Here is a 23,430-nt window from a genome sequence, read left to right as displayed (position 1 = left end):
GCTCTGACGGCATGTTTGGTTCTTTGGGTATTGTGTATGTCTAGAAGTTTTTGACGTATGAAATATAAAATTTTATAAATTTTTTACTTCTGAAATCTTTTTGAACTTTTCCAGCTAGAATCTTAATAAGAGTTTTGAATTGGATTTATTGCCATCTAATCTTTGATAATTTCAAATTAAAAGTTTTTAGTACTTTCGATCTTCGAAAATCAATGTTATCTGTATATTGAGTATTATGATCATTTGTCACATATATGCAAATGTTAGCAATTCTATGATTCAGCTTTTGGATTCTACAATGCGATTCCAGTACCTCCATTACTTCGAAATAGGATTTAGTTGCTGGCCACAGCTTGGAGGATATAAATTAGGGGTTGTCTCTACACCCGTTGTTTGTAATATTGGTTAATTGCTAACACTTTCGTCTATGGGGAGGAGTTTGGTATCGAGTCTATCGGGGTTATGCTCAAACTATAAATGAAAAGATATATGTAAAACTTAATATAATAATAAATTATGATAATTGGCTTGAAAGTTGAAACAGATTTTGGTTGATTTGCTCTGTAGAGGTTGGGTTTGTATTTCACACCGTAAGTTCAGGGAGTGTTCTGGTCGTGTCTGGTTATAGTGTTCTAAAAGGTGGTATGGGCCTATCTTGGGGTTCGTGGCAGGGTCTCTTTGTCTTTTCTTCTAATACGTGAGTAAGTTGGTTTAGTAGGTTGTTAAGTGTTAGGGGAGAGGTGATGGTGTTCCAGACTCTTATATGCATCCAGGGGAGAGGTTGCTTTACTTATTGACGAATGATTATGCTGGATTTGAATTATCTTGATTTATTCTTTAGTTTTTGGAGTTATTCTCAATTCATGGGATTGAATTGTACTAGTCTAGTGTTATTGGGAATAAATAGCACTACAAAACTTTCTAAAATCAGAAAATCCAATTCAATATCCTTTTTTATTCGAAATCCATTTCAGATGGATGCCTAATTTTAATTTTAGGATATTATATACAAATGAGGATATTGGTGTTCTGGATTTCAGATTTCGATATCTGGAAAATTATTCGAAATATGATTTTAGAGGAAATATGAACAATATTTCTATATCCCTTCCTATCTTATCACTCCACGTATTTACCACCCTATAGAATTCATTAATATCATTGAATTTCGAGAATATACTCCCCCCCCCCCCAATGCCTCTCTCTAGTGCAAACACCTGAAAAAATACGTTTTTTCACCAAGTACCCTCATGTTTTCAAAATTCACCAGGTATCCCCCATGTTTTCAAAATTCATAGGGTACCCTTCAGTTTTATGTAAAACTACACCAGATACCCTTAATGACTAACGGCGTTAACCACCGTTAGTCATTAACCCTAATTTTCTTTTTTAAATCGTAATTAATTCCTAATCTTAACCCTAATCCTAACTCTTACCTCTAACCCTAACCCCTAACCCAAACCCATCCTCCCACCACTCACTCCCCCACCCTCCTATCACGCCACCACCCCTTCCCCTCCCCCAGTCTCGCAGCCCCTTTTCCCTCACCCCAGTCCTTCGTATCCCCTCCCTCAGTCCCGCAACCCGCCCTCCCCCACCCTAGTCCTTCGCAGCCCCTCCCCCACCCTCGTCGAGTTTCTAAGCCCCTCCCCCAACCCCCGTCGAGTTTCGAAGCCCCACTCCCTTCGAGTTTCGAGGCCAAAAAATCCAATTATACATCACGACGGGGGTGGGGGAAGGCGGCTTGCAGAGGCTAGGGAATGGAGGGCTGCGGGGGTGGGGAATGGGGGTGCTGCTGGGCTGGGGGAGGGGAGGGAGGGGGAGTGTGGTGGGAGGGTTAGGGTAGGGTTAAGATAGGTTAATTAGGGCTAATTAGGGTTTAATTAGGGTTAAAACTAACGACGTTAACTGACATTAGTCATTAAGGGTATGTGGGTGTATTTACATAAAACTTAGGGGTACCCTGGGAATTTTGAAAACATGGAGGGTATGTGGTGAATTTTTTGGAAACTCGGGGGTACTTGATGAAAAAACTGTTATTGTAGAATCCACTATTTGTCGAATTTGTCATGATTGGTGAGTTAATTTGCCTATTTCTCATAATTAATCATTTTGAACTCTTTTATGGCCATCTAAGAAACTTCTCTTATGTCCCTATCTGTTTGGAAGGCTTAGATTCCGAAGGGATCAAATCAGTTCTTATGTTTGTGTGTATGTATGTTATTTTAATGTGGTGGGATTGGCGGGTTGGCACTTTGCTTTTTTGGTCAACATTGGAGGGTAAAAATATATAAGTGATACAAAAGACTTTGGTGACAGACACTTTTTGGTAATTCATGAATAACTTTTTCCCTTCTAGAGGAGGCCTCATAGGATTTCAGTGTCTTCCATGATATGCTTACGAGATTGAATGGCTCTTTTGTTGTAAAGCCTGATGGGAGGATTTATTTACCTCTGTTTTATCTTTGGTGAACTTCCTTCCTCTACATCTCATAATTCTCTTCCCTTTTTGATGTTTAAATCTTATTTTATATGATTGGAAACAAAAATTGGGGTTGGCGGAGAAGGGGGAAAAGAGCTAGGTTTACACAATTTTTTTTTTGGTGCATTCATAAGCGTTGGCAATGGAGAATCTCTTTTGGTTCTAATTTGTATATTTGCTTTATTTTTTTATTTTTCAGGAGGCTAATGAAGCTGGTGCTTTGCGTAAGGCCAAGACTAAACTTGAAAAGCAGCTTGAAGATCTTACCCTAAGGTTGCACTTGGAGAAGAGATTACGGGTATCACTAAATATTCTTTCCTTTTGTCCTTAATCCAAGCACCTACACTTTCAAACACAGTTGTACATTGAGTATGTTTCTTGGCAATGATTTGCAATGGTGGCCAATTTGGACATGCTGCAGGTCGTATGTATTTAGTGGCTTGCTTTGTTGTTAGTTGTTCTTTGGTATAACATTTTCTTATGTGCCTAAAGTTAGTTCTAGGATCAGTGATCACTCCCTATGTTCTTTTGAGGAAGGTGTATCCTCATCTTTTGTCTTTCCATAAGAAATTTTAGACATTTGTGCTTACCTTTATGGTGACTAGGGTATCTTTGGCTGTCTTATAAATTATATGACATCACCTCATAAGGGATCCTTCCCAGACACTGTTTAAAGTAACAATTTACCTTAGACTGATCATAGTGCTCACAAATACTGGTTATTCACTTATGATTGCCAACATGATAATGGAACACCATATTCTTTGCTCCACAATGATGTTATTCCTCCCTCTTTGGGAGGCTGTTTTATTGAGTCAGTGTCTGATAAATTTGATGTCTGCAAAACTTTTGCATTGACATTGATTCACCCAGTGCTCTTATAGTTAGAGGCTGGAGATAACTTTTTGTGCGAATAAATTTTTGCCGAGTGTGATAGATAAATATTATATTTATGATTAATTTAAATTTCTTTTATTGCTATAATCGAGTGTTCAAAATTCATGCTAAGGTTCAACTGAATTTTTTTGCCTAGTGTGATTTTGGACCCGTGAAAATGCTTATTGGAACTCAATTGTTTTTGGAAGTGGCTGTGCTGCTACTTCAAGCTTTTAGCATAGATTATTAAGACATGGGAATCCTGTTTCGCCTGTCCCACTGTGGTAACCTTTTTGAGATGTAAATCACTTTTATGAATATTAAGAATTTAGTTAGATTTGAATAGGTGATAAGAATTAACATTAAATATTGTATTGATAATATAAAATTGCGTATAATCTTATCTTGATGATATAAAATTGCATTTAATTTTACGTTGGTATTGCAGAATGCCTTGTATTATGAAGCAATTTTTTTTAGCTAAAGTGCCACATACTGAAACGGAGGGTGTATATTTTATTTTCCCCTTTTATCTCTGTATAAATCATCTCTTTTTCCCCGTCCTGACGCAACAAATTTTTTTATTATACTGTTATCAATTAATCTTAATTTTGTGCCAAGCTCAACTCTGAAACTTTATGTGGGATGGACAAATTATCTTATTGTGAACAACGAAGAAACTTGACTTCTAGAATGAGAACATTTTTATTACATAAGGTAGTTTTTCTGCTAATAACTAATAACTAATAACTAATAACTAATAACGAAGGAGAACGTTTTCCTCTGTGTGTGTGTTTATGTTTGTCTGTTTGTTGTGTGTCTATGTCTATGTGCTTTTGTGTGTGTATTTTTGGAGTATATTTGTTACTAAAATTTTAATGTATATAGTTCCAGTTTGTAACAATTTTTTTCCCCAAATTGCAGGTCTCAGTTGAAGAGGCCAAAGTGGCAGAAATAACAAAATTGCAGAGGATTATAGAAGCTCTCAATTTTGAGTTAGAGGAAGTGAAGTCACAGACGACTAAACATGGGAAGAAAAATCTGCAGCTTGAGAGTGACTTAGAACTGTCGAAGAAAGAAAAATATGAGCTGCAAAAGCAATTTCAGAACATTGAAGGTTTCAAGAAGGAAAATGCAATTTTAAAGGTCAGTTGTCCTTTGTGTTAGATGGATGATAAAAGATTATGTTAATCTCATAGTAAAACTGTTAAGAATTTTTTGGCAGAAGTCATATCTTGTATGCAAATTTTTGTCGATTTTTTTTTTTTGTTTTTTTACAAGCATTTTTTCCATCCTCATAACACGGGAGCAAAACACTCCTAAAACATTTTTTGGGCTTAAAAATATTACATGGGAGTATATAATTCACTATTGTGCATGAAGTAGACCATTAATGTGCATGAACCATTTGGATTGTCTTGAGACTCTCTCCCTCTCTTATCCATAATTAGACAAGCCAGTTCAGTTCCATATTTCCATTTGAAGGTTGGCAATTTTTTTCAGAATAGGTTGCCTCTAATTGTTATTGAGATATGAGTGTTCAGTACGGTTATTTATACAGGTCTTTGACATGTCAAAGGCTCCGTGGCCTTGTTTGGCAATCAGTTAATAGCCAATTCACTTAGAGCATGTACAATGGTAATGACTCTCCAATGAACTCTCAACTCTCTCTTATCTATTCTCTCTTCAAGCTACTCTCAAACCTATATCTTGAAAACATTTAACGGTAAAGCTCTTTAAAGAGCTCTCTATTCTATTTTTCACTATGTAATGGTCCCCATGTCAATTAATCAAAGTCATTCCTTTGTGCCATTTGTCACCAATTGATTGTTTGGGGTAATGGAGAGCCATTTCCCATTTCTTCCAAATGGTATCTCCTTCAAGAGACTTTTCTAAGTGTCTCCATAGAGATCTACTCAAGACACACCCAAGAGCCCCATTGTTGGGGTAAGAAGTAGCTCTCTGTTTCATCTCTCTTTGGAGAGCTAGTTGTAGAGCCCTCCCAAGAACCCCATTGTACATGATCTTAGCTTTGATTGTTTAGCTAGTTATTGTTATATATCTATATAGGCTATTTTGGTTAGTTGTTGGCATCAACTACAGGTTCTCTATGTCTCAAGAAATTATTTTAGAATTTTGATTCAACTTTGGGTTACCCAACCTTCCGGCATGGACACTATCACAAATCCTGACACATGCATATTTTTTTCGATTGTCATGTTTGACCTTTGTGCCTCCTACTTCTTGGAAAGATATTGTTTCCTTCTGCAATGAATCCATCCCAACCTTTTATCTATTTCACCTATGCTAGAAGGCAGCCAGGGCCATATTAGTAAATAGACTGGGAGTTAGTTACGCAGGAAGGCTAAAGTAGGAGATCTTTCATAAGTTAGTTATAACAGTGGAGAACTAATGGATTTAGTGGGTACAAAAAGTAGCAGAGAAGTAATTAAGAGATATTCAAGACAGCCAAGGCCATATTCTCATACCTCAATAGCGAGAGATTGTAGTTGCTTTGATAGTTCGATCACACTTGATCTTCAATACAATATCGGAGTTAATTGATTTTCATTTCTGCTTCTTTAATGCTTGATTAACTATTATCCATGTGATTCGTAGCACCTTCATTGTTTGGATTTTCCCTTTCCCGCGACATTCATTCCTGTGGGTATGGGAATGCCAATCTTCTGCAGGATGACATTAGGGTAGAGACTGACTCTGACTGAGAGTAGTATTCTTTTCAATTTTGTTTGATGAGTTTAATATAAGGTACCTTGCTCTTAAAAGCCCTTGCAAGTTCAGGATAGAAGTATAAGTTCTCTAGAACTGTTGAAGCATCTGCTTCAGTATCATAACATTCTTTGTTTAGCACTGGAGCATTCAAGTTCTTTTTTTTTTGGCTTCAACATACATATTGTTTCCTTTGTTTTTTATTTTTATTTTTAAAGTGATAAAATAGGAATATAGGATCAAGAGAGTTTATTCCTTTGTTTAAGGTTCTGAATTCTGATATTTGAAATTGCAGAATTCATTAGCAGATTTGGAGAAGAAAAATTTATCACTGGAGGCTCAGCTGGGTAGTGCCCTGAGAGAGAACACTCATACCATGCAAAAGTTACGTGATGTTGAACAGAAATGTGAACAGCTGCAGCAGAATTTGCGAAGGTCCTTTTCTCTAATTTCTATTTGCAATATTTTCTAAATAGTATTAGATGCATTTCTATATCTTGGTTATGTACCTTGTCATTTACAAACTCTTCTGGGATGTCATTCCTCATGCTAAATGCAATCATGTCTATTATATAAGCCAAGGGAGGAGTTGTGGTGTCCCTCCTTTGAAATGAGTAAATTACTCTCTAGTAATTTAAAACAATGTTTTCTTTTTATAAGAAAAATCAAAGAATCAAAAATCAATGCATTGACTAGGAGTTAGTTACGCAGCAACTTGTCATATGGAATAAGTCAAAAATGGAATATACAATCACCATTAATAACTTGATAAAATAGATTGACACAATAATTCACGAAATTAATTGGAACATTCAATTAAAAAAAGTTAGCGAGATGTCGTGACAACATAATACTTCGTATATACAATGGTCAAACAATATGGTTTATTAACATTTCCAATCGTTAAACGACTATACTAAATCCTCTGACAAGGAGTTATTAAATCATCGACCAAATTTTTTAGTGACGTGAACCGTTAAAAATCGGTCACCTTCCATTTGAAAAGATAATAACATCTACAAAAGAACCTCAATAATTTACTTCACTACCAGCATAATTTTTAAGTAAAAAAATTATGTTCATTCATACATATAGCTACATAAGGTTTTTGACGCATGCATCGTGTGCATATACGACTAGTAGTATACTATTACAACAGAAGGTTCAAATTCAGTTCTTATAGCTCGACATTCTTCTTCAACAACCACGTGTCATGAAAAATAACAAAAAAAGGGACCAACAGTGTGCTTGCATGTTCTTAAATTTTATGTGTACAGCATTATGGAAAGTGTCATGACTCATGCCTACTTTTTTTCAATACATGCAATATTTGTCGATTGGCATAAAGCAATTAATATTAAGGAGAGGCGAGAAAGTGATAAAGGTATAGGGTCCATGTGATGAAGGACATAAGAGACAGACAAAAGAATTTGCTAAAATTCCTAAATGTGTAATGTTGCACGTGTTAGAAAACAGAGGAGGTACGATTGAGCCTGGTCATGTATGTTCAAAATTTCGGTAATGATGTGGTCACTAACGTTTCATTTGGTAGGCAATGTTGCTTATGAATTTTCTGTAACACTGTGAGGGACTTCTCATGTCAATGTCTCTGGTATTGCTTGTCCGCCCTGAAACATAAAATTTCATACCACCCATTACCACTTTGGAAGGTGCTATGACATCTGAGTGGTGACGGAAGTTTATAAAAGACGCTGGCATGTGGATTTTACTATACAATGGTGTTTTGTTACCATAAACGTTGGCACGTGGATTTTACTGCAAAATTACACTAATATTTATTGTCCTTACTCCGTACTGCCATATTCATCGAATTCTTAACATGGCATGAAAGTAAAACAGTTACATTCATATGATGAAGTGACTATTCCTCCTGTCTTTCATTTGAGCTTCCAATCGACATATTATGTGAAACGTCAATACTAGGTCCCCTTTTATGGATGTATTGGTGGTGTCTTATCATTTACCTTGTGGGTATAGTGTTGTCTCTCCCAATTAACTTAGGCCTTGTCAGTTTATCGAACTAATACTTTATATTACAATGATGTCTAATTTGTAGTATGGAGGACAAGTCGTCAAATTTGGAGAATGAGAATCTTGTGTTACGGCAAAAGGCACTGAACCAGTCCCCAAAGAGAAATCGTCCAGGATTTGTAAGAGCATTTTCTGATGTAAGTGTCTTCTTACTGGTTCTTTTTGCACTTAGTATGGTGACCCTTTTACGCAACTTGATTGGCACTTTCTGCTTCACCCAAGTGTTTCTTCTATAAACTTTTGTTTAACAGTGATTGATCATTGGCCTTAAAACAGCATATTCATTGTTATTTGGATGTCTGTTTATAGAAAAATCAAGACGTAAGTTGTCCCAAATTGCAGGAAGGAAAGGATAGAAGCTAGTGGGTTACTCTTCTTATTACCAATCTGTTTTAGGATGGAACCATTGGTCACGTATTTGGTCAAACCATTGAATATTTAATAATTTTGAACTATATTAGCAATTCTGTGCAAAAATTAGTTTCTTGTGACTGTATTATCTTTGAGTTGTGTTTTCTCTTTTCTGCTGAATTTATATTTCGTCCCAAATTTTACCATGCTATAAACTGAGATCATTCTTATTTTCTTTGTTTTCCTCAGATTTATTCAAGTGCATTGAGTCTTCCATATACTGAGAAGAAGTCCATCTATGTAAGTTATACTGCTGCTGTTTTTTTTTCAATTTAAAGCTATCTGATGCTGTAATAGTTGTTTATAAGCTTCTTGATTGATTTGTACAGGAGACACCCACACCAACAAAACATACCTCAGTTTCTCAGGGACTATCAGATTCACGATGGTCAAAATTGACTGTTGAAAAACACCAGGTTAATGTTAGTCATGATTGAGTTATTCTTTGGCATAAGTGATGCCATTATAAGATCAATACAGTAAAGCAAAATTTCCTTTACCAGTCAATTGCTAATGCTTGAAACTTTGGCATATTTGCAGGAAAATTACGAGTTCCTCTCCAAATGCATCAAGGAGGATATGGGATTCCAAGATGATAAACCTGTGGCTGCCTGTGTCATCTATAAGTGCCTTCTTCACTGGCATGCGTTCGAGTCAGAGAGGACAACCATCTTTGACCACATTATCGAGGGTATCAATAACGCCTTGAAGGTTAGATATCTGTAGTCTTTCTCATCTCAGTCTTCTTCTGGACGGTAATTGTCATAGATTTTCATCATGTACAACTGATAAATCTTCTTTCTCATAATGTTTCCAGGCTGGAAATGAGAATGACACGTTACCCTATTGGCTATCTAATGCCTCAGCACTTTTGTGCATCCTGCAGAGGTGTTTAAAGTCAAATAGTTTCTTAAATGCAGCTTCCAACCGGGGTGCTGGGTCCGCTATTCTAAGTGGAAGGTTTGCGCAAGTAAGTGTTTTGCTGCTAACTGACAAATTTTGATTTTCACTTCTCCCATTCAGTACTGTATTTCGAGAGGCTGTGTTACTCGGTTCACCTTAAGTACTCATGTCGAATCTTTGGGCATGTATCTTGTCGGGGACGAGTACACGAGTCTGAGTCAAGTCGCAGGAAAGTATTTGGGGAAATACTTAAAGAGGTTATGAAAGGAAATCGCTGGTCACCTTCTTCCTGAAGTAGTGTTCTTCTCTGTTCTAGAGTTTGAGGTGGCGTAAAGTGCGTGTAGGCGCTGCTTTCCAAGAGCTTATTAAGTTATGTGCAAGGCATTATCAATAAGGGGCCTTAAAGCGCCGTGGCTGCAGTTTATTTCACCATATTTCCACAATCTGCAAGTTATTTTTTCACGCACCGAATCTTTCATTTTAAGAAGTGTGCCTTTCACCTGCATTTTCCGGCTAGGCTCTAAAATTACAGACCCATGAACCTTAGCGTGCCTTGAGGCTATTATAATCACTATTCTGTATTTCTAATTTCTGTAAAGATGGGGTGCCCTGTGGCCATGTTGGGATGTAAATGGGAGAGGTGAGGGGGCTGGTGGCAGTTTTGTGCTGCTAGCTTCTGTGTATGTTGAACTAGCTGTCCACTTCTAAAATTTCCTTGATTTATGCTCAATTTGTATATGTTAGGGTTTAAAGACTCCCTTGAAGTATATTGGCGTTGATGATGGTGTATCACATGTTGAAGCAAGATATCCAGCTATCCTGTTTAAGCAACAGCTTACGGCTTCTGTTGAGAAGATATTTGGCTTGATTCGTGATAATCTGAAGAAAGAAATTTCTCCACTGTTAGGGCATTGCATACAGGTGTGTGTATCTGTTCCTTTGAAGTTCGGAGCTGAAATAACACATTCTTATTTGATATTTTGGACTGCTTCCAATTGCTAAATGTATTAGATTGGTATTTTATACGTAGGCTCCAAAAGCTACGCGAAGTGGAAAGTCATCCAGATCACCTGGTGGAGTACCACAGCAGCTTTCAGTTAATCAATGGGATAGCATCATCCAATTCTTGGATTCCCTCATGAACCGTTTACGTAAAAATCATGTATGTAGTTTTTACTCTCTCTATCCTTCCTGCTATTTATTCTGGTGTAGTTTCATTTGTGCAAAGTGTTTGGTGCAAGTTTAGAATCATGTAGTCTAAAATGGAATTTAATCAATATTTATCACGTCCCAAGCAACATTCCACGACTAAGAGAGATCTTGAACGGGTAACCTCCCTCCCCCCTCCCCCAAAAAAATAAGAAACAAAGAAGGGATGATATTAATAACAACCTGAAATATCCGAATGGAATAAGGTTGACTTATGACTGAAGTTTAAAGGGACATAAATGTGTAATGCATAATTGTGCTAGTCGCCTAGCCCACTCTAACTTACCGATCATATCTATGTAAAAAAGGTGTCCGCACATTACAAAATTAATCTACATATGTTAGCTTTGTGAATATAATGAGCTAGATTTTCTTGAATTTTGTTATCGCTGAATGTCAATTTAGTTTGAGAATTTTGTTTGGCTCCTCTATGCAAAAGGACTTGGGAAAAATTTGAACAAAAAATATCTTCCTTCGTGATTTATCTGTTGTATATGATAGCATGAGAGAGAGAATGAGGTCATGTGAGAATGCATATCTACGTGAGAAATATTGTCACTCTAAGTGGAAACTTCCGTGACTAGTGAAGACGTGTTCTGACTCTAAGTCCTTATTTCTCACGTAAGATGTTTTCTCATGTGGTTCTCATGGGAACAATCCTTATAAAAAAATGTGAGAAGACTTTGTAATAGTCATTTTTTTAAACCAATATATATTCATTATCACTAAAAGGGATCACTATTTACATTCTCATACCTGAAAAAGATTACATTTTCAAGAAAAAAGGAAATCTATGTAATAACTTAAAGAAGGATTACATTTTTGCTAAAAGGGATCACTATTTACATTCTCATACTTCCTCCTTTCTGAAATAAATAAAATGTTCCTCTCAAAAAACTCTCGTATATAAGAGAGAAGTATTTCATTCTCACTTGAACTTTCCTCTCTCTCTCTCTCTCTCTCTCTCTCTCTCTCTCTCTCTCTCTCTCTCTCTATATATATATATATATATATATATATATATATATCTCTCTCTCTATCTCTATCTCTATCTCTATCTTCTGTCTCTCTCTCTCTATCTCTCTCTCTCTCTATATATACACACACACACACACACACACACACACACACACACACACTGAATAACCATAAGAACGGATGAAGTAGAAATAACGGTGCTTAAAATGTTTTTGCTGACTTGAAACCTGCAAGCATAGCCAGAGTTGAGCATTATCTGTATTGTATAGTTGACAATTAACTGTAAGCTACCTACTTAAATTCCAATGTACCCTATGCAATTGCCTTTAATTGCTGATTTATCATCTGATTATATATGTGATTTTTGCTTTAAAAGAATTGTCTCTGAAAGATCAAAGGAAGACTTTATGGGTACAATCATTTTCGGAACTATAATGCTGACCCTGTAAACTTGATTCAGGTACCTTCGTTTTTTATCCGCAAGCTCATTACCCAGGTTTTCTCTTTTATCAACATTTCGCTCTTCAATAGGTAAGTAATGTAATTTTTTTGGCCTTGGCTGTGATAGTTTTAGTTTTGCTTTCAATTCTAAAGAGAATTTTGCAGCCTTCTGCTACGACGTGAATGCTGCACTTTTTCGAATGGAGAATATGTAAAATCTGGTTTAGCAGAGCTTGAGAAATGGATCTCAAGTGTGACTGAGGAGGTAAAAACCTTTTACTTCTTTCTTTTTGAAATGCACTTTAACAGAGTGGTTAATGTCATACTGAAACTTCATTCCTGCCATATTTTAGTTTGCAGGGACGGCCTGGCATGAACTGAACTATATTAGACAAGCTGTTGGTTTTCTGGTATGTCTTGTGTAGTCGTTGTCTGTTGGTTTTGCAACTGGGTAGATCAACTTATCTGATATATTTTGCTTGTCGGAATTTCAAAAATTAATCTTTAGGTGATACATCAGAAAAGGAAGAAGTCTTTAGAAGAGATTAAGCAGGACCTATGCCCGGTATGATCTTTTTGCCTCCTGTAAACTGAAAATTCAGATCTATTACTCTTAATAAGTTTTTCTTTTTCCATCTTTAACTGTAGGGTTTTGCTTTACTGTTATCTCTGGCATTGAGCTTTGATGATTGCATTTGTTTGCTCTTTGTCAGGCATTGACTGTTAGACAAATCTACAGAATAAGCACCATGTACTGGGATGATAAATATGGGACCCAAAGTGTCTCCAATGAGGTTAGCATTTAGCAAGCATCCTAGTTCTCTTTCTTTATGTTTTGGAAACATTAGATGGACTAATTGATGTTAATTGTGAATGTTTTGATTTGTAATCTGGCAAGATGCAAATTTCGAGCATTCAATATGATTCCATGACTGCCCCTCATGTGTCCAAAGATTCTAGTCAAACTTTGCATCATCCTTCTGAAAATTTATTAGAGCTTGGGAATAGTTTTGAGCAAAGTTATTAAAATCGCGATTCAAATCTTAAAATCTTACGATTTTACGTTTCAAAATATGATAGACGATTCGATTCGCGATTCTAGACGATTCTATACATTTTTGTTGGCTAGCGAAAACCTCGCAAGTTTAAATCATGCTAACAAAGAAAATAAGAGATAAATATTGTTAGTTATTGCCAATATAGTGAGTAAACAACTATTTTTTCCAATATTTAGGTCTTTTAACTTATAATTTTAGCATATTCAATGAAGATTGAGTGCAATATCTTGATTATACATGTTTGTAGAATCTTACGATTCTACTATTCGATTATACGATTCGATTCTAAAGGTTGTTTTCGATTCAAAGTAGAATCTCGATTTTAACAACATTGGTTTTGAGGCCAGGAGAACTGATAGGGGGTTATAAATAAACTTGAATGACCTTTTGACATCTTATCAACTTATGAAATTGGTTTTGATTGTCAGGTAGTGGCTCAAATGAGGGAGATGTTGAATAAAGATAACCAGAATCTAGCCACCAACTCATTCTTGTTGGATGATGATCTAAGGTATATGTGCTTATGCAATTGAACTTTAAACATGTTAAGCGAGTGCATTATGTCCCACTATCAAGTCTCCCCTCTCCCGATTTCATTATTATCTGATTCATCTTTGGACTTTTAGCCTCTCTTGAACAGGAAAATAAAGTTTGAACAGTAGTTTTAGTCAATGCAAACTCCTGAAAGAAGTTACTGTATCAGTGACATTGTAAAGCTTTTGATAAAATTTGGCTGCAGGAGCCTAGGAGTTATTGACCACTATGTCTTGCCATTGGATACCTTTCTGTTATTCAGTTTAAATTGATATTGATTCAGCAGATATCATGTAGGCATTTTGGTGCACTTTCAATGAACGTCTGCATTGATGGTGATGGGTATTTGTGTATTGCTGGCAATTGACATTGTTTACCTCTCTGCTTTCCTCTACAGCATACCATTTTCTACTGAAGATATATCAAAAGCCATCCCTGCTATAGATCCAATGGATGTTAAACCCCCAGTGGGCGTATCAGATGTTCCTGCTGCTCAGTTCTTACTCGAAGATACAACAGCGCTGGTTTTGACGCCTTCAGTTACTACTTGAGTCAAGGTTGCCTTGCACAGATTCCATCTAGCTCTTGATGCAGAGCCCACCAAACCTATTCTTGTACTAGTTTGTACATGGCCAGCAATTAAGCAGACACCTATCTGGAACTTTCTTCAGTAATGATAAATCATTTGCAGGAGCTTTCTTTTCATGGTCTCGTATAGCTAAATTCTAGCGGTAAAGCAGTTGAGGTTGTGGTCGAAAGTAAATCTGCGGTTGTTATAGGTTCCACATCTTAGTGAAGCTTGAGGTTGCCCATTGTTTTTATTCGTGGACAGCCTTCTAAATGATGTAACATCATTTGTTCATAGACCACATCTGTAATTTACTAGTCAGTTCCTTTTGTACATACATATGTAGAAACTCCGCAGCATTACTTTGTACTTTTTAGTAGAATTAGGTTAACAATTCTATTGCGTATATATTGTCGCCTTCAAATTTAGGAAATTGTGGATATTCCTTGGTGCTGATGAAGCTTCAACTTTACCCTTCTGTCATTCTTTAACCATATTGTTGTACTCAGGTTCATTAAAACAGTCTAGGTTTCTGTAAGTATTGTTCAGTAGAATCTGTTTTCCCGCAGAAGTTATTGTAATAATTGACTAGATTAAGTTTTAATATGATCTGAATGCCAGAATATTCATTCATATACATGTGGTTGTGCTTTTTCTTACCACAAGTCCACAATCTTTATTTATCCCATGCAAACCTGGTTTCTTTATATTCCATATAAGGGGATATTCTGTTGCCTTTTGTAGAAGTCTGTATTTATGTGCTTTCCACCTTATACTTTTCAATTCAGTTTAGTTTTAATTTAGCAAAAAACATGAAAGGAAAATGACGCAAATAAATTTATCATTTAAACTCTGTACATATAATCAGTTCTTGTGGTCCCTGTCATTTGTGCTTTATATTAATCGTGGTCCCATAAGCTTTGGTGATCATACTTTAGTTTGATCATGTTAGAATTATCTGTGCGTATATGCTTCTTCTTTTGCGAAGTAGCCATCAATCGGGAACTTTAATGTGATAATACTTTCTCCGTTTTTTAAACTTGTATCATATTAGTTTTGCATACTATATGTATACCTTTGATTTTTTTATAAGTATGTGATATAATATAGTCATGTAATTTCATTGAAGTAGTTTTTATATCTCCATTATCTCTAATTTTTATCATTCTATTCCTACATAATGAAAAAATATATATTCAAATTTGTGTATTGGCAAATATGTAATGGTAAAAGTAATAAAGTAGTTCAAATTGGGCTTTCATTTCTCTTGTTTGTGTACAATCCACGTTCAACCTTGAATATAACATAGTTGATTAGTTGCTACATTATCTTTTCGGAATCTAGTAGCAAGTTTTAAGTTGTAACCTGAGTATAATTTTGGTAAGTTTTTTTCTTATGTTTTTATACTTGTGCATTTTTTCCTTACTTTGATTATCGTTGACTGAATTGTATCAAAAAAGGATGATTGTGTTTGCATAATCTATGAAAAATAGTGAATTTGGAATGAACTTTTTCTTCTAAAGCTCTTGTTTTGATGAACTTAGGTGATGATATCTTACCATCAGACTCAGACACCATTTGAGGAAAAACATACGATATGAATTTTACAAATAAAATTCAATGAAAGATAGATTAGATATGAAATTCGGTGAATCTCCAATCCAGCCCATTATCAATGTTATTTGTGACTTTGTAGACCTCAGAGAACTAATCTGTACTCTAGAGACTAATCCTAAGCAAGTAATATCCTCTAGAAGCCCCAACTCACAAAAGCTTAGTTATGTGAACAATTTGAAAATTCTACAAAAATAATGCATTAAAAGTTAAACTTCTTGTGTTCCGTGACATTTGAGGTTCTCATTAGTCATTTAATAGCAAGTAACAACTAATAATGACCCAAGATTTCGCCATATCTAACAAAAATGACATTTGATATTTTCTTTTAGAAATAATACGACATTTGATATTATTTCTTTTAGAAATAAAACGACATTTGATATTGAGCTCTCCAACATCTATATTTTGTTTTTGCGTACGCGCGTATATAAAACAATTTTGATCTGGTTCGGATTGAATTATTTTATGGTAGGTTAGGTTAGTCTCTTTTGGATATAGATACATTTAGTTTTATAATTATAAAGCCTATTAGATTCTAAAATGGTTTTTCATTTGGTAGAAGAATACCATTGGGTCAATTGACTCTAACGCAATTATACATTAACTAACTTTGACCCTATTTTCTCACATTTATATAAAAAAAAAAATGATTTTTTCACCAGGTACCCCTTAAGGTTTTTTAATATTCACCTGGTATCCTTGCGTTTATCAAAATTCACCTCGTACCTTTGTGGTTTGGAAAAATTATCAGAATACCATTAATGACAATGGTCGTCAACTCCGTTAGTCATTAAGGCTAAATCAATGAAATTAACCCCTAACTAACCTAATTAATACTAATTACTTCTAATTAAACCTAGTTAATGCCTTTAAACCCTAATTCTCTCCCTAACCCCTAACTCCTAACTCCACCACCTGACCCCACGTGACCCTAATGTCCTAACTACCCAAACTCCACCACCCATGTCCCTCCCCATTGTAGCCCCTCCCATCACCCTTGCCTGTCCCCTCGCGCAGCGCCACCCCCACCCCTCGTGTAGTGCCTCCCCCACCCCTCGCAGCCCCTGAGACGATTTCCCGTCCCCAAACCCCCGTCAAAATTTCCACAGCGCCTCCCCTGAGTCGATTTCCCCTCCCCCCACCGCCCGTCGAATTTCCAGCAGTGCCTCCCCTGAGTCGATTTTGACATTTTTAATACTCCCTTTATCTTGTAATAATTGAAATAACTTTCACGAGGGGTGGGGGTGGGAGTAGGGGAGGCGTTGCGCGAGGGGTGGGGTGGGGAGAGGCGATGCGCGAGGGGTGGAGGTGGGGGATGGGCTGTGGTGGGGAAGGGCAGGGGTGGTGGGAGGGGCTGCGGTGGGGAAGGGTCGGGGTAGTAGGAGGAAGGGTTAAGGGTTAGCGGTTAGGGATTAAGATTAGGATAGGGTTAGAAGTTAGGGTTAATTAAGTTTCTTTAGGATTATATTTAATAGAAAGTTGACGGTAGGGTCACGTTAGGTATTTTTCCAAACCATAAGGGTACCTGGAGAATTTGGGAAAACGCGAGAGTACCAAGTGAATATTAAAAAACTTCAGGGGTACCTGGTGAAAAATCCGTAAGGAAAAATATGGTTAAGTGAAATCTCGTTAGTTTCGTTTTAGTGTATACTTTCAAAATATCAACTTTTCATAATTTTTACTTGTGCACAATTAAATATATTAGTGATAAAATAAGTGTATTGAATTATGTGAAAAAGTGAATGCAACACTTAACAGAGGAAGTATAATTCGCAATTGTATTAAAAATAAGCTTGTCATTAATATATATTTTCTTTAATGGTAAGGTATATGACCCTGTCTAGACCTTAACCCGCATAGTGTCTTGGTCTAGTATTTGCGAACCAAAAACTATAGAGTAGGGGGAGATTACTATCCCAATTCCCAAGGTACAGTAATTGAGAGGATTCGACCTTGTGATGTTAAGGTTGTATGTGAATCTCCAACTAACTTTACCAAGCAAGTTTGGTATTATATAGAATAATAATTTTTTAGAAAATCCTAGGCTGTGATACCATGTACAAGTGTGGGAAATAATTGTGTTAACCTGTTGTAGGTTAACCTGGCATTCAATATATTTGCGTATATAATACAAACTTATTACTATGAAAGTACCCTTCTACCCTTTACAATATAATATTATCCCTTTACATATAATATTATCCAATAGGTAGCATCAACCTCTTTGATCGGCAATTGGGGGATCTCTACTTATCATAGCCATGCAATGATACATGACCTTTTTTTTTTGTTTTTTTGGAGAGGAATGCAATGATACATGACTTAAGAACATATCTTTGGTTTAAAGTAGCAATTCTTGCCTGAATCCATCTTACAATAACTAAAACCACCTTTCTTTCAACCTTAAAAATGGTCACTTTTTTAAGATAATGGATCAATTTTTTTTTTTTTGGGTACATATTGAAAGTTAGGACACCCTTCTCTCAAGGGAGACTCCTAACGAATCCAGAGTAACTAATTTATTTAACAAAGGTTCCGTAGAAGCATCCACGTCTACGTCTACCGAAGCAGCAGAAGTATTGTGACCTTTTTTTGATAGAAGATCTGCTACCCGATTAGCTTCCCGAAAAATATGCTTGATGGTATAGAATCTAAACTGTCGAAGCAAATTTCGAATGTCATCAATTAGGGTTTGGATAGTCCAGGGACAATTGTAATGCCCTTGCAACACTCTTATAACTACTTGATTATCTCCTTCAATATACAGATCTTGAATATGGTGCTGAATGGCAAGTATCAATCCATTTCTTAATCCCCATGCTTCAGTAACTAGAGCTGAGGTTTGGCCAAATCGATAAATTTGAGCGGCCACAAGAAGACCAGCGGAGTTGCGAATGACAACACTGGCAGCGGCTGATGAGTCAATGACTGAACCATCAAAGTTAAGCTTGAAGTAAGTGAAAGGGGGAGGCTGCCAGCTAACTGCAATGGAAGTGGGGGACCCGCAAGGAGAAAGTGAAGAGATAGTAAAGGAAAAATCCATCGTGGTTCGCGTAGTCCATTCCAAATACAAATGCTAGGCTCTGTAATAAATACGATTTAAATTAAGCAGATTTTCAAAGATTATTGAGTTGCGTTCCTTCCAAATACTCCACAAATTGTAGCAGAGCAATTGTAAGGCCTGAGGGTAGGGACGGAAACTCATTAGGCATTGTTCAAGCTCTTGAGGTATTATATAACGGATTTTTGGTCTTAGATAATTTGATCATGTTTTTAGGTTCAAAGACCACTTTTAATTAGTTAATTTTCCACCTTATTTTCAGCCGATTTGGTTAGAGGTCATAATTAATAGTTATTAGAATGTATTGTAGTATATATTTGTAAAAAAAAATCTCATGTCCCATAGTTTTGCTCTACTTCATCCCAAAATCTATTTTCGTCTTAAAATCTTATTACTAGCCATTACCAAATGAAAAAATAATATTTGGTGGTAATAAAATTTATAAAAGAAAATCTATATTTTATAATGAAGTTTCATTACCATCATAAATTTCTTTATAAATTAACACTAAATTACATTATCATTACCACCATTTATAACCACTAACCAAAGCAACCATAAAAAAGTCAATACTATTTATGGTCAAGTTATGACTATCTTACAATAAATTATTGTAAGACACTCTTATAAAGATTGTGTATAATAAATTTTGGCAAAGTTTTCAACCCTTTTCCAAGTTGAAAAACCTTCAAGTAAATTACCCTAATGTTTCATAAGATAGAGCAAGCATAGAAGTCAACATGCAGGATTGAACACTGCCTACTATATATGATTGTTAAACACGATGATGAACAACCTACATTTATCCTGCAATCAAGATACTTCATCAGAATTAGTCCTTTTGCCCATCAAAGATGACGACAAGTTAGAGTTCACAACACTAGCACTAACAGCACAATGCTGCAAATCAGCAAGGGAAAACGACCGCCAAGGTGGAGGGAGAGGAGATGGAGGGGAGATAGAGGGATTTCTCATGTTGTTCCTCCCATTCGTTTCCGGGATCTGTCCATCTTCATCGATAGACGTCTCGCAATTGTTCATAGCAACTGCAAACGCAAATGTGTTCCGGCTAGAGTTGGTCGGTCTTTTTGCTATGCCACCTCCAATCCCAGAACTTTTGAGCAACGATGTCCGTCCCCGACCCTGATCATAGAGAAGATTATATGCAAGTAGGTTTTTACGTTTCCGGGAGTATGAATTCTCCGGCTTCGTAATCTCTTTGATGGATGAACAAGCAGCATCGCCTAGACTCGCGAATGACTTTGATTTACCATTGTAAAACTTGGATATTCCTCTCCTGCAAGGTTGGCATATAAGTTCAATATGTTAACAGAATATTCTGAGAATAGGTACCATTCAATATTGGCAACATTCTTAAGAGAAAAGAAACACCACCAACTTTTAAGAATTATGGGGTCTCAAATGAGACATTAAAGGTTCTTTTTCTCTAACAATATAATATTCTTTGGTGGGTTTTTCTTGTGAAGGTATCATTCTTCCAAGTTTTTTCATGGATGCAACAATGCCCAATTTGCAATTTTACTAAATCTATCCGCCGCGTCGTCATATCAGAATCAATGAATCATTCAAACAGATTCCTAGGAAATTTTTATTTTCAAAGAATCAATCAAATTAAACCTTAAGACCACTTCAAAGATTTCAATTTGATTGTGAATTCCTGGTCCAAAATTTGTGACAAGAACAAGGTTTAATGGCTAACATCAAGTGATCAATCACATAAAATTATCACCTTTCCAATTGAATGTTCTTCTCAATTTTGGTAAATTCCTGCAATTTATTTGCCCCACAATCAACTCACATCAGTAAAACCCTAATTTCAACATTCTTCTAGATAATCCTCAAGATCACAAAACAATTGAAGATGAGAATCACATACATACAACAAAACACACTTCATTTTCTCACATAAACATGAACAATTCAACAAATCTTGTAAGAACACAAAAATGTCAGATTTTTTATCTTTAAAGTTCCAATCTTTACTCCAATTTTTCTAAATAAACACAACAGACCTCATTAAATCAAAGTAATTTCACTAATTTTAAGTTAAAGTTTCCAACAAAAACAACCCCAATTAGATTACATTTCTATAAAAGCCTTAACAAGCAATTATTTCAACAAAATTTACAATTGATTATGTAATTACCCCATTTCTATTTTCTAACAAAACCTAACAAATTATCAAAACCCACTTCAGATTTCAAACTACAAGTAAAACTAAGTACCAAATTTGACAAAATCAAAGAAAACGAAATAAAGTTACTTGCTTCAAAAGTTACAAAAACATCTCACTAAATTCATCTAACTAAAAGAAAACAAATCTAAAACGCCAACCAACTCACAAAAAAAAATCAATTTCAATTCCAAAGTACTCATAACAAATCACTTCAAATTTTTTGACAAATTTAATACCATAAACAAACCAAAATCACATAGTAGTATAAAGCAAACCCACATAACAAATTCATAAAAAGAACAAATTTTTAAGAGAAAAACCTGATGGGTAAAGCTTGTTCTAACGCATCAACAGCAGAATCAAAAGGGGTATTCTTCAATTTACTCTGAACTTCTTCTTCTTCATTAATTTCTTCTTCATTTTCATCATCACTGTTCATTCCAATTGAAGAAGATGAAGAACTGCATGATCTCAAATTTTCATTTTCTCTCTCCTCTTTAACAACCACTCTCATCATCGTCCGATCTCCGGAATCTAAAATCGGTGATAAATTGTACGGTGACATTTTGTTCATACGCAAAAACCCATTAGAAACTTGCTCCAAACGATTATTACCTAGAGCAATTGACATTTTTATAGAATTATATTATATTTTGTGCAATGTAATAATATTAATTTTGGACAATAATATGAAGTAGTATTTTACAAGAAAGATAGAACAAGAGAAAAAAAGGAAAAGTTCATCTTAAAAAAGGAAGGATAAGGAAGAGAAAGAGCGAAGAAAAGTGGGATAATGGAGAGATAATTATAGGATGGGATAAAATCTAAAGATTGTGAAAATAAATTGTGGAAATGAAAAAGGAAAAATGCCAAAGAAAATTAAAGGGAAAAAGGACACGATGTGGTGTTCTTATCCATAAGACTTATCCACTTGCTGCCCCATGTTAGACGGAGAATAAATTAATTATGACTTTAGGTTGTACTACTACTACTATTTTTTTTATTTATTTTTTTGTGGGAGGATGGATGGTAAATTAGGTTTTACTTAATGATCTTGTTGTGTCCATGATGTTAGGTGAATGGATCATTGATACTCATGTTCTTCCCACCTTAGGTATTTACATGAGTTCATATAAATCTTGATAATATTGTCTTTGCTTTTTTTAGTTGCATCATAATTTTTAAGCATTAATTATCATAATCTTTTCGCTACATATTATTAAAGGAAGTTTTAATTCTCTCTATATGATGAAAAATAATTCTCCTCAAAAAAAAGTTATGATTAATTTCCTACATATCATTTACAAAAGACAATGCGTCAGAATTTTTTATTTTTGGCAAAACAAATCGCTACCTAAATTAGCGGTTAATTAAAACAAACTGCTACTTAGAGTAGCGGTCAACAAGAGGAAATCGCTGATGAAAATAGCGGTTTATTACTCTAAAATGCTACTTGGTGCAGTGGTTCCTTTTGGTTATTGCTGCCACTACAAAAAAAAATATAGAAACGGGAAATTATTTGTTTCTAATTAGAAACGGAAAATAATATGTTTCTGATAAGAAACAAAAGTTTAGGATATGTCGCAAAAATAATTATATATGTGGCTTTATACAACTGTCAAGTTTTGATAGCAATATAACTATTACTTCCACTACATTGAGTAGCGGTTTATGTGCGCCACGACACCTTGCCCTTTGCTTTCCCATTACTGGTTGAAGTGCCAGAATATATAGCGTATTATTAACTGCTACTAAGAGTAGAGGTCATGTTTGATGAACCACTATTTTGTGTAGCGGGTTTCTTTTTCCTTAACCGCTACTGAAATCTGAGGGTCATTGTGTTTAACCCGTTATCCTGACTCCTGAGTACCGATTTTGCTGAAGTACAAAGAAAGTTGCTGGCATGTTGTCCTACATGGACGATATGGAAGGAAATATATTTTAACTTTGACGCATAGAGGGAATTAAAACTCTCTTTGACAATATCTAGGGAAAAAATCCTTAGTTATCAACTAATTAACTCAGAAGTAAATTCTCTTACAATTATGTAAGAATATACATAGTTAAATAGAATATTGTTAGATTTATATCAATGCAGGGATTCTAGATATCAAATTTCTATAATATTTAGTTATACGCAATTAAAGACGATCATATTATTATTTAAAAATGTGTGAAGAGTAAGTGGTGCAACTAAAAAAATACTAATCAAGTAGTGTATAAGTCAATACACAAAGCTTTCATGATGCTCCGGAGTAATACACAAAAGCTTTCATAGTGCTTCAGAAAGCATCTAAAACTTGGTATTTTCTC

At 35.4% G+C, this 23,430-nt stretch overlaps 2 protein-coding genes across 5 annotated transcripts in view; one reads left to right on the top strand and one right to left on the bottom strand.

Moving 5' to 3' along the window:
* Positions 1 to 14,901, top strand: part of LOC104886548 (myosin-15) — a 51,321-nt gene extending 36,420 nt beyond the window's left edge. For 2 of the 4 annotated variants that reach the window (XM_057392622.1, XM_057392624.1), the window contains 17 exons: positions 2,682 to 2,780; positions 4,283 to 4,504; positions 6,384 to 6,523; positions 8,166 to 8,277; positions 8,741 to 8,791; positions 8,881 to 8,973; positions 9,092 to 9,262; positions 9,369 to 9,521; positions 10,199 to 10,375; positions 10,485 to 10,616; positions 12,102 to 12,172; positions 12,248 to 12,347; positions 12,436 to 12,492; positions 12,591 to 12,647; positions 12,796 to 12,876; positions 13,569 to 13,651; positions 14,072 to 14,901. In XM_057392622.1, the coding sequence (XP_057248605.1) occupies positions 2,682 to 2,780; positions 4,283 to 4,504; positions 6,384 to 6,523; positions 8,166 to 8,277; positions 8,741 to 8,791; positions 8,881 to 8,973; positions 9,092 to 9,262; positions 9,369 to 9,521; positions 10,199 to 10,375; positions 10,485 to 10,616; positions 12,102 to 12,172; positions 12,248 to 12,347; positions 12,436 to 12,492; positions 12,591 to 12,647; positions 12,796 to 12,876; positions 13,569 to 13,651; positions 14,072 to 14,225 (1,953 nt within the window). In that variant the 3' untranslated portion in view covers positions 14,226 to 14,901. The remainder of the gene's footprint in view (positions 1 to 2,681; positions 2,781 to 4,282; positions 4,505 to 6,383; positions 6,524 to 8,165; positions 8,278 to 8,740; positions 8,792 to 8,880; positions 8,974 to 9,091; positions 9,263 to 9,368; positions 9,522 to 10,198; positions 10,376 to 10,484; positions 10,617 to 12,101; positions 12,173 to 12,247; positions 12,348 to 12,435; positions 12,493 to 12,590; positions 12,648 to 12,795; positions 12,877 to 13,568; positions 13,652 to 14,071) is intronic. The other 2 variants (XM_057392623.1, XM_010670999.4) reach the window with 1 other exon arrangement.
* A 4,748-nt stretch (positions 14,902 to 19,649) lies between these two features.
* On the bottom strand, positions 19,650 to 21,944 carry LOC104886547 (hypothetical protein). The gene is made up of 2 exons (XM_010670997.4): positions 21,438 to 21,944; positions 19,650 to 20,217 (listed from the first exon to the last, which is right to left on the bottom strand). Exons 1-2 carry the CDS (start codon positions 21,746 to 21,748, stop codon positions 19,734 to 19,736), a joined length of 795 nt encoding a protein of 264 aa, XP_010669299.1. The 5' UTR covers positions 21,749 to 21,944; the 3' UTR covers positions 19,650 to 19,733.
* Between the last annotated feature and the right edge of the window lie 1,486 nt (positions 21,945 to 23,430).

The sequence above is a fragment of the Beta vulgaris genome, chromosome 2 (assembly GCF_026745355.1).
Source record: "Beta vulgaris subsp. vulgaris cultivar EL10 chromosome 2, EL10.2, whole genome shotgun sequence".
Lineage (NCBI taxonomy): Eukaryota > Viridiplantae > Streptophyta > Magnoliopsida > Caryophyllales > Amaranthaceae > Beta > Beta vulgaris.
This window is presented reverse-complemented; position numbering and strand designations above follow the sequence as displayed.